This window comes from Symsagittifera roscoffensis, chromosome 1 (genome assembly GCF_963678635.1).
Source record: "Symsagittifera roscoffensis chromosome 1, txSymRosc1.1, whole genome shotgun sequence".
Taxonomy (NCBI): Eukaryota; Metazoa; Xenacoelomorpha; order Acoela; family Convolutidae; genus Symsagittifera; species Symsagittifera roscoffensis.
Genome location: NC_087062.1, coordinates 41,020,642 through 41,032,889, shown reverse-complemented (window position 1 = coordinate 41,032,889; position 12,248 = coordinate 41,020,642). Strand labels below are relative to the sequence as shown.

General features: G+C 36.9%; 1 protein-coding gene across 1 annotated transcript in view; it reads left to right on the top strand.

Moving 5' to 3' along the window:
* Window positions 1-12,248, top strand: part of LOC134857287 (kinesin-like protein KIF13B) — a 49,345-nt gene that overhangs the window by 4,832 nt on the left and 32,265 nt on the right. Inside the window, exon 3 of the mRNA XM_063873676.1 lies at window positions 4,394-4,453. Coding sequence (XP_063729746.1) covers window positions 4,394-4,453 — 60 coding nt within the window. The remainder of the gene's footprint in view (window positions 1-4,393; window positions 4,454-12,248) is intronic.

The following is a 12,248-nucleotide window of genomic DNA, read 5'->3' as shown; positions in this document are numbered from 1 at the left end:
CTCCGATTTAGCCTTGTTGTACTCAACGATCGTTCAATAAACTTCGTGCTTCATATTCGAAGGGTATTGAGTCGCACGTAATAATGTAAAGCTAATGGGGAGCACGTACTATGAAGATTGTTTAGTCAATAAGATGAGTAGAAAAGTTAACAAACAGTGAAGTCCAAAATAGTTCCGTTTTCCAAAGATATAGTCCCTCCTTTGGCGGAAAACTCAGGTGAAGTAAAATGTGCAACCCCCCTCCCCCCAATGGAAACGAACGGGGCTAGCTTTATGAAACTCGTAGGACGGATGCTAGAGATGATTTGACCTGGGCAAGCAAAAATCCATACCCCTAGGAGCCCACGGCCCCAAGTGATAACTGTTCCCGGAATTGCAAATGGCCCTATCAGATCTCAGTAAGTAGCGGTTGGAATGGAGCCAGAACATAGTATGTTGTAGACCCAGTCTAAGAAAGCTTAAGTTTAGGATCCCAGACCCCTTGGACCCCTACTTCCGGTGCTATGCCCTATGTAATTAGACTCCACCCCGATTTTCGGGAGTCGTTTCCCGGACCCCAGTGAGCGCAGGGACCTAAAACTATAGAATAACATAGGTAATATTGGAGTACATCTTGCGTTATAATTTGAGCCAAATCCAGCGGTTGAACCGGAAGTTATTAGCACTTTGGAAAACCACCCCTAAACCGGAAATAGGCAATTTATGCAAAATAATGAGCGAGGGCATAGAATTATATGGCGGTATCAGACACTACAACTCATCCCCGAAAATAGACCCCTCGTGATTAAAACTCCTCCGACGGCTCCTTCCGGTGTTAATAGCCTTTTCCCGGGAAAAGTGATAATGGGCAATGTAAATGGAATAACTTGGGAAGTATTAACGGGATATGGACAAACTTGGTAGGCAGGACTTCTATGAGATTGTAAACCTGAATTAGAAGGTTGACCCCGGGTGACCCCAGGGTGACCTCAAAATGACTTTTGGGCGTTTAGGACCAGATTCGTATAGAAAACCTGGGAATTAACATCAGAAAGTGGCGTATTCATTCGACCCTAACCCTTGGGAATGAGATTTGATCACCCTACTTATAATTGAGAGGGAACTCACCTATTGGGACTATTGGGTAATGAAGCAGAAGCTGAAAGAGATATCACTTACACATTGTATGGTTGAAATAGTGAAACTAATTAAAATGGACTTGGCAAACATTGGGTCCAACTTAGCTTGGTGAATGCGCTTTTAATAGAATATCAATCAGGGTAAAAGAAAATTAGTCCCAGAGGGAATTGGTAGTAACAGTAGCATGGCACGGGAAGTAGGTCTCCTAAATAATACGAACGAAAGGGGTATTTACTTAGCTCCCCGGAGGTGGCTTTTTGGCCCGATTTGACCCTTAATAAGAGAATTACGTTCCCCTGATAGCTAGAAGGTCGGGATTAGAATAGAGTATAAATCGGAATTTAAGATGCTCAGAATGAGTTAGCAATTCATAAAATGAGTCTTCCCCTACCCCTGGGAGGTCGGAACGCTAAAGGTATAATTAAATAAGAACCTTGGGAAGATTGGTTAATTAAGTATAACTCGGTTTGGAGGTGAAATTGGACTTGATATGTGCACAACTTAGTTAGAGATACCCTTAATGAACTTGGAACTTCGGACTAGTGTCGTCAGAGGAAGAATTCAATTAAGACTTTACGAAAAGGGTACCAAAGTAATTATCAGGACTTTCAGTGACGACATAACTCTAACTATAACTAAAACTCAAATAGACAAACATTATAGAGAGTAGCAAGTAGCCTACCCTTAGGTAGGAAAATTATGGCTAAAAAGAAGAGGAGTTGGTTCTCAGTCAGAGAGAGAACTGTGAGAACTAGTAGTGAGATTAGTTGGGTTCTCAATAGTTAGGGAATCAGGAATTGCGAGGTAAAGAGATCAGTCAAAGTACCTCAAAGGAATAGTGTCCTTAGTGACACTATTATTTTTAGCAGGTCGGACTGAGTGATTGAGTAGAATTACTGTGAGTAATTCGTTAATTAGGGTACTCCAGAGAAAAGAGAATTGTAATTGTGTTGATTGATCGCGGACCCCTTTCCTTTTGATTAGATTACTAGATTTTATTCGGGCCGTCTAGAGCCTTCTGTATTTGGACCAATAATTATCTGAACTCAATTACTACTGGAAGTTCTTGCGATCGGCGGGAGTGAGCGAGACAGCCTCAAGAGCAGTATAAAGAGGGGGCAAGTAACAGAATACGGTACAGAATAGTTGCCACTAACTTAACCCTTTCGGGATTGTGGATAGTAGCGAATCTTGGTTGCCCGCTGAATTCACTACCAAAGGGACCACTTTGCGGTGCCGTTGAGTAGAGTGTGTGAACGGACCTAGAGAAGAAATCCGTGAAATCTACATGGTTTAATAATTTTATTTTTAGGAAAACTAGTTTTTTATCACCAAAATTGGGCTGAACAAAAAAGACACCCCTAGAGTTAATATCCGCTTGTTTGTTCGAACAAAATGTTTGTTTTGTTTTTAAATGTGAAAAATTACAAAACTGCTCGTATCAGGACAAACCGTAAGTGCTCCCATTGCCCTTGAACATTTGAAAATAGGCTAAACTTTTGAAACAAATTTGAGTTCAAAGTGTCAATAACAGATCAACTGCGCAATTTCCTCCCAAATCAATGAAGAAGGGAGAAAATACGATTTTTTCACATGATATTTTAGAACAATATGTTATATCACCTATATAATAGATTGCCTATATCAGAAATATATTTGTAGCCCATCAAAATACAAATTGGTAAAAATTTTCAAATTAATTACTTTGTATGCGTTTGCATGAAATGCATATCTTGTACAGAATTATTTTTTAGAATTAATTCATGCTTGGAAAGTAGATTCTGTGGTAGGTCACTTAGGGAGGGCCGGATCTAGTATTTTCTCTAGGGGGGGGGGCGGATTTTCAAAAAGTTTTCTTAGGTCGATCAAATTGATTTTCTGAGCGCCGTGATTGAAGTGATTAGTAATTGGTTAATTCTATCAAACTCATTAGACACGGATAGACATAATAAAAAAATTAATGTTTTCACCTTCAAATTATTTGAAATTATTTGGAACCGTAATCTATGATTTAAAAAAACATCCGAGTTCAAAGCTCTCTGGCTACCATTTTCATGAGAAGCGGTTGGAACAATTTAGCTTGTCAAAAATTCCTCAATAATTCAAAGTTTTTGAATCTACCTCTAACTATTTGAATGCTAAACTTGCCTGACTAGAATTGAAGTTCTATTGGTTTGTATCTGACGAGGTCATCGATAAGACCATTATTATCCAGGTTGGAATTGTAGGCTGAAATTGCTGACAATAAAAAAAATATGATTTTTGCTCAAAAATGTTGATTTATTTTGAAAAACTCCTGAATTTTAAGTTTCTAGAAAATTAATTTGGAGTGCTTTGTTCATTGCGAAATAATTCCCCTCTTTTTTGAACATTTCGAAGAACAAAACTACGGAACAAAAAAATTGTTAAGCAAGGTTGTGATTAGTAATTGTTTAATTCTATCAAACTCATTGAACACCGAAAGACATAATAAAAAGAGCTAATGTTTTCACCAATCTTTTCACCATCTTCGATCCTCGACATTAAACTGGTCGTCGTCTTCGGGGAATCCGAATTCCCTCTTGTTCGCACCTTCAGCCTGTGTCGGGAATGTAAACGGTGAATGGCGGAACGCTCTCTTCTCCTCCCCGTTGTATGATCTTTGATCTACATGACCTTGGAAGTTGTAGAGTCGTGAATGGACTTGATTGAAATTGTTGCACAGGATGAGAACGGAGATTAAAATGGCAACAGAAATCGTCGAAAAGTTGTTCATTTCTGAAAGTTGACAAATTTTATTTTGAAGTTTGAAATGGGTTAGTGCAGGTTTTGCCAGATATTTTTGATAGAAAAATAGTTCAAAAGATACCGGTGTTCAAAACGAAGACGGAGGCTTAAAATAAAGAAAATGACAAGATGAAAAGTGGTAAACGAAAGGCTTGGAGTTATTTGATTGGAAAACAATTTTTGTCTGATCAAAAATATGTACAATAAGTTATGCCTAAATTTCAGCCAATAGTGTAAATGCATATTATACTTTCAACCTTTTTTCCGACTTCTCCGATTTCTTGGGGGATATATTTTTGCACCTGTGTTTTTTCATTTAAAAATTATTGATTTAATTTTGTAATGCGATAATTATTGAGGTAAAAAGAAGCATTTGATTTGTCTGCTGACCTAAAAGCTTAATACATTTTTATCTGTTTGACAATTTAGCAAATTTTGTTATGACTAGATATGTTTTGAAAACTTTTTCGTAATTTGAAAGCAGCTCATTTCTCTATTTTTGTTTCAGCCTCTTCTCAAAGTTGGATCTATGTTGACCACGGGCAGCGGAGAAGGAGAGGAAAGCAGGGTAATTCTAAAATGCGATAAATTTAATTGAGTTCACGTGTTCATTTTTTCACCTCATTCAACATTTTAACTTAACTTCCTCCCGTCGGAACGAAAGGGGCGGAATTTAATTTGCTCCTATTATCCATTGGTTAGTTATATAAAAACAGTATTATATTATGAGTCAGTTATAGCTGCAGTTTAATGACTGCTCAGAAAGCGGGGCGTATCGTTTATAAAGTAGGAGCCGATTTAACTTTAAAAAGTCATAAATTTTTTTGCCCTTTGCCGTTTTACAAATCATGGCCTTGCCCCGACATAGTTTCACAGAAAGTCAACTTTTAAATTTCAATTTGGATTCCAAATTTTTGTTCACTTTGGCTCATCCGACTGTTTTTTTTTCTCTAATTTTCCATGTTTTATACGAGAGGGGCTTTCGGAAGCGACTGGGTACTTTGATGGAATCTCTGCAAAGATTAATTTTCATGCGTTTTAAAAAAAAACATTTTTGTGACAAATTTGAAAGTGAGGGCTGGGGTATGCTAAAAAAGCAAAAAGGTCGATTTCCCGACTGATCGGGCTCCCTAAATCTTTCCTGTCCTCCTCCTCAATTCGATTTTATTCTTTTTACTGTTCAAATTAGTGGACATAATTAAAATGGATGAGGCAAAACCTTCACCTAGGGAAGTATTTAGGCTTCTGGCGGTGACGAATTGGAAAATAAAAAAAAATCGATAATTCTTGCAACCCTTAACAACACATAAGACAAAAATTGATGGCGCACTAGCCCCAAAAAATCTTTCATGTACTCATGGGCATTTTAAAAGTTAATCAGACCTTTTAGGGTTTTCTGATACAAGCAAGTTTCTAAATTTAAAGCGCAGTTGCGTTTTTGATAGTTTTTTTGAAGATAAGCAAAAACATCACATTTCGTTTATCCTCCAAAATTTCTGAGTCAAAACACAAACTGATACTGAAAAATGTTTATCCATATTGTTCAGAAACAACTCTAATTATACTCGCAAGCTTTAGCAAACGTAGTGTAATAGTATGACTATTCTGTTTTTCCAACCTAAGTCGCAAATATTGGTTCCAATTTTAGTGGCATCTTTTCGGCTTTTTGATAGCTGTGCTTTGACAATCGATTAGGAAATGAGTTAACACAATTGATGCATTTTTAATTTATCATTTGAGTTTGAAAAAGCTATTTGTTTTAAACAACAGTACAATAAAAAATGACTTCGATTTTTTCCGCCTCAATATATCTCTTTTTAACTTTTTCAAGACGCAGTATATATACATAAATTGGCTTCACATTTTCCAATTTTCTTCATGTAAAGTTAGTATGGAGTCTTGCAGTTTGTTATATTCCAATTTTTCAGATGCCATTTTTCTTGCATCGCATTGGCAATTTGTTAGCATATGTAGCTGGTTTAATTGTGACTAGTGTTTGCCGATAGTTGACCGTCCGCGTCTGTGGGCGAGAAATTCCAGATCTCGAAGTCGCAGTTTCTAATCCGATAGATAGCAGCAAAATTGCACTGATTCGAAGATTATTTTCAATTTTTTTATACTAATAAAAAACTGTTTTTATCATGTACTGGCAAGTGTTTGCGAAGCGCAGCTTCGCTTCTGTGAGAAAAAATTTTCAAAAAAGGAAAATAGTTTTGTTGGTACGCTATGATAGAGTGGTCTCCTGAAATTAATCAGGTTGTTTGAAAACATGACACTTAAAGCTCTCAAGTTGTTTAATAATTAAATTTTTGCTATTCAGAGTATACAGTATATTTTCAAACAATTTTTATATGTCTCGTTGCTTCGTAAAACTTAACTTTTACCATTTTAAGATATAATAATAAAAAAAATGCCAAAATTGAGTTTTTGTGACAAATAAGTTAACCCAATTTTGGCTGTTGAAACGTAAATCAATTGGAGCGATCATTTTTCTTGATAGAAACATACTAGTAGCTACCATATTTTATATAAAAATTTTCTGACTCAATATTTTTGGTGAAAATTTTGAAAAAAATAATTTATATACAATTAAATCTTCAAAATTATAGCATGCAAAACGGGACCTGTCTATCATAGTTGCTTTTTTCATGGACAACTCTATCATAGTAGGACCGCATTGTGTTTTTTCAAAAATTAATTCAAAATCTTGAGACTGCTAGCTGTTAGGTTTATAATTTGATTATTGACTGCTTATTCGAGCAATTGAGTTATTGAGCATGGCGTTTTCTATTCAAATATAACCTTGATTTTGAAATTGGAAGTAAAGATCTGAAAAAAATAAAACAGATTAAAAAAGTTCAGTTTGTTTCTGCTTTCACAGTGGGCTATTCAATTTCACAGTGGTCTATATTTTCTGAGCTTCTTCTAGTTGCAGTTATGTGGCATTCTGTTATCTCATTTTTCACAAGAATTGTTTAAAAAAATTGCGAATAATTAGGAAAAGAAGATAAGTTATTGAAATGCGAAATGATTGCCACCATGCTAAAACTGATAAAAAACTTGTTGTGATTTGTTTTTTGACTATCTTTATGACCTTCGGTTTTGATTAGATACCAGTTGACATTGCATGAATAGACCATTGGTCAATCACTGTGTGTAAGTTCTAGTTTTAGTTTCGAACGCTTTAAATTCACACTTCATTTTACTTCTTTTATTCTTTTAAGTAATTGTACATCAGCTGTACATATCTACATAGATTGATAGAAATTTTTATTATGGCGCAGTCAAATGTATCGAACGTGCGTGGAATCTCCCATTTTTGGACGAACCGTACTTTAGAGCTACCACATTCCTGGACCCAATGGAGCGACCAATTCCAATGGGCGATATATGCGAAAGAAATTCTGGACATAAATATCAACAGGCCGGAGGTACCAGAAACGCAAATTCCTATCTTGGAGCAAACCACAGGAAGCGAGCTGGACACAGACTGAGCCAGTAGAGAAACGAGGAACAAGAACTCAATGAAACAACACGAAGCCGCCGAGGAAAAGTGGATAAACGAAGAAAAGAAAAAAATTAATGGGATTAGACGAGCTGAAGCTGCCAAAAATACTCCGCTCGATTTTGTTTTTAGCACAAGGCAGCGAAAAAAAAGAACTTGTCTTTGCCCAAAAGAACCCTCGGGTAAAAACTTTTGCTGTATCATTAACCTAGTTTTGGACACTAGTTGACACCGCATTTATTAAACCTCCAACTACAACTTTCGAGAGGTACAAATTACTAAACCGTAAACAAAAGGATCGGGTATCAATCGAACAATTTTGGGGAGCACTGACAGTCCTGGTGAGTATATGCAACATAAGGGAGTCCGACGAAGCCGAATGGATAAGAGATATCTTCATTTGTAATATGAAGAATATGGAAACTCAACGGAAACTCTTCTCAGCCACGATAAGCCCGTCGGAAGCGCACAATCAGGCCTTGATTGATGAAAAAGGCTATTTAAACCAAATACGGCGAGATCCTCGACCGACGGGTCTACTTTTAAATCTTTTAATTCATAAAACCAGATCAAGAAAAAACCGAGCCTCAACAAAGAAGCAATGCGTGCAATAAATGTGGGAGTCCATTTATGAAAGGACACCTGAACGTATGCCCAGCGAAGGACATAATATGAAAAATTTTGTCATTACAAAGGACGTTTTGCTAAATTATGTAAATCTCGTAAGAAACGACCCACTGTAAATACTGTAACGGTTAATCATGTAAATACTGAGAACTGTTTATATGTCCCGCCGGAAAGTTCGATGAGCGAAAATCAAGAAATGTGCGGATTGATAAACGCCTGGAACGAATGCGGTCACAGTGATGATGACGATTTCTCGGTGTTGAGTCTTAGAGCAACCTACGACGAAAGTGGACTAGAAAACAAGAAACTTTTAAACATAGGATTGGGATGGGAAATGATCGTGAACATGAACATTCCTGTAGATTCGGCGAGCCCAGTTAGTTGGTTAAAACAAAACGTTTTGCACGAACTTAAACTAAAATACCTCAATCTTTAAACTTATCCAGTGGAGAAGAGGATTAGGGACCTGTATTGCGGCTTCAAAGACGACACGATCAACATCCTAGGAAAGATTATTGTTAGGACGCAATACAACGGATGGTTTATTGAAAAAACGCCTTTTTCGATTACAGATGGACAAGAACGCAACATACTGAGGAAGTATAACCTACCAAAACTAGGTATCGAAGTGAAGCAGAAAAAATGCCTCCAGCCAATTTTCTGAGTCAGCCAACCACCAATCGAGAGTAAGTGGATTAAACCTTTCTTCTCAACCGATCAATTTTTTAAAATAAATTTAAAGAACCATTCACTCAGGGGGGAAAAATTCCTTACAATCGCAAGGTTACACACTTCCATTCGCCGTTCAAACCTGTTCAGTCAAAACTGAGAAGATTTTCTCTACATTTGTTGCGGGAGTTAACGAACAATTAAGAAGAATGGAGACCGAGGGTCACTCTATAATACTTGAAAAACGTGAAAAAAAATTATTTTATTAGCCCGATTGTTATTACCAGGAAGAAGGATGGCTCAATTAAATTGGCATTAGATTCTAAATTGCTAACTGACCAGATTTTTAAAAACAAATGTCAAATGCCCAACATCCATGAGCTCAGAGATAACGTGGCCTTACAAATCTCAGAAATACCTGCTAGACAAGTTTAAATTAGCAACTTGGATCTGAATAATACGTATAGCCAACTCAAATTGTGCAAAAAAAAACGACTAAGCAATGTAACTTCAGTATTAAGGGCGGTGAAAAAATGGTAAGTTATTAGTTTTTAACCGTATTTTATGGACTGGGTAATATGCCCAACGAATTTCAACGGGTCATGGTCTCACTTTTAAGGAACATATCGTTCACAATTTGTTATATAGACGACACACTGGTGGCATCAAAGGGATCACTTCAGGAACGTAGAACAATTGTAAAAAAATTCCTAAAAATTCCGGACAAGAACAATATAGCAGTGAAAAGGGGGAAATGTGCATTCTTCTAGTAAGAAATAGAATGGTTAGGGTTTAAAATATCACGAGATGGAGTACGACTGTTGGTCGGTAAAGCAGACGCTATCAGGAACCTCCCAATCCTCAAAAACATTTCGGAACTGCGATCCTTCTTCGGCTCTATAAACCAGTACGTAAAATTCGTCCCGTAGTTCTCGACTCTGAGCTCCCTACTTTGTCTCTTTAAAAAAATCGGTTAATAAATGGGAAAATAATCATTCGATAGCCTTTGAAAAGTTTAAAACAAAATTTGTAAATATTATGGAAAATAGCCACTTCGATATAAAATAAAACGAAATTAAAAACTGACGCCTCGATTAAAAATGGAAAACGATTGCATTTGCCTCAAGATTTCTAAACCACCATGAAATGAAATATTTCACAAACAAATTTGAAGTGCTGATCGTAGTGTGGGCCTCAGAACACTTTAAAAATTACTTTTACGGGCAGAATTCAAAATCGTAAGGGACCATAAAGCCCTAGTTATTGCTTTTTCAGCAAACCATAGTAATAAAACTATGCATAGCCGACTAATACGCTGAAAAACACAATGTTACCTTTTAACTTTAAGATTTCCCTTATACCAGGCAAAGATATGGGTTTTACCGATCTTTAATATAGATTACTTTCGGGTAAAACCCTCCCACCTTCTGACTATGACAAAGAATTTGTAGTCGCTTCAATCGAAAAAATACAGATTTTTTTCAATAGAGACCATTTTAACCTTGTAAATGGAATTTCTGTAGATAGACCCTCGGTCGCTGTAAATGCAAACACGTTTGTTAAAGTAGTATTCCGTTGGAAGTTGGAAATTCAAGCGATCTGCTTGGTCAAGACTCTCTTAACAGCTCTTTAGTATTTTTCAATCTTTAAATTATTGCCGCTATCATATCTTGTATTGCTTAGTCAAAAAACATTTGCAATAAGACACAAATCCGAGCAGAAATTTGTTCTTCAAAGTGCTTACCTCTAGACAATTCTAAATTTAATTATGGAAGCATTAATTTTTCGGATAAGGTCATGTTTCATTTTATCATTAAAAACAATCACTATATTCCTCAGAACAAGAAATTTGTTTCGTCAAAAAAACGGTCGAGATTACCGGCTCATTACTTATTATTCCAGAAGAATACAACATATCAATAAAATTTATAGACGACCACCTCCCTGACAATCACGTAAATCTTTTGAAGAGATTTAAATCCGACTTAAAACTTTCCTATCCTTCTTTATTTCCAAGAAATTGCTCCAGTTAATGACGAGAGAGGACAAAGTGATTTGCGACATAATCGACTTTGTAGAAGCCGGACGACCAATGGACATTCATGGAAGCTACATGAAGAATTGCGAAAAGGACCTTCACGTGAAAGACGATCTATTATTCTTGGAAAAAAAGTTAGTCGTACCAGCAAACATCAGGGGATCTTTCAGCTCAATACTTCATGAGACTCATCCAGGCCAATTTGGGATGAAGTTCTTAGCTGAATACATGTGGTGGGCCCATATCTACCGAGAGTTATACCATCACGGGAAGTCATGTAACCAAAGCCTGAAAGCTGGTAAGAACCTCAAAATTCTACTTGGTACGGACCATACTACAAAACTACCCACGTTGTCTTTCCCGAACAAGGAAATAAACATGAACATCGCAGGTTCTTTGGAATTTTTTGGGAAACAAAAAAAACATATTCTCCTGTGCATCGACCGTTGTTACTAAATTTCCATCGGCGAAAGTTGTCAACAATACCACATCAAACTCTGTTATCTCATTTTTAAACGATTATTGTCAGCTCCACGGATTTCCAAGGAAGATTAGAGTAGACCATGGGCCGTGTTTTTTATCACACGATTTCAAATCCTCTGTGAAAATTCTAACATCAAATACCTTTATTGTACAGTTGGTGATCATATATCTAATGGGCTCGTGGAAAGACTTGTATATATTGTAAAGTCTAAATTATTAGCCATGTCATTCGATTTACCAAAACCTTCTTTAAATTCTTCGATCAAAAAAGTTATTTGGAACCTCAGAATTACAAAATCAAATTTCAATCGGTTGTACTCCTTTCGAAAAACTTTTTAACAGAACGGCTGACACCAGATGGATAAATCTGATTTCACTTGATAACCGTTTAGATAAAGGAAAGTTAAACTTATCTGGCCATTGGACCAGAAGTTGAGAATTACGTGACGGTGCGGAAGACGGGGCTATTTGGACGCTGACATGGATACACAATCTGACTCTGAAGACAACCTGCCGCTAGCTCTCGCAAACTCGAGGACTCACGTACCAGAAGCACACAAACCGGACAAAGCTCCAGATCGATGAAGAAATTAGTCTCTGGAGGTAAATATTATTGAAGGGCGGCCAACAAAAAAAACGGTAAACCTTCTTTTAATCTAGTAAAGGAGGATGTCATCGACTCATCTGAGCACACGATAACGCTTGATAACGGCCAAACTTTACGGAAATCGGATCAAAAGGAAACTACTTCCCGTTCCCAAAAAATTTTTGTGAACCAGCCACCTATTGGGCAAAAGCTAACTGTACCTTCGAGTTTAGCAGGAAAGTGGGAACTATCTCCACCGAAGAAGACTATTGGGAGAGACCAAACCCAGGTAGGGCAGGGCACTTCAAGGGCGGATATACTTACCCAATTTTCTGGACCGTCGACAGACACAACGATCTTTCGCGAAACACCTCAGGTTTCTTGTCATCTTTAAACTTAAACTCTTGGGATGGAATAATAGACGACTATTTCGACGATATGACAAACAATAATGT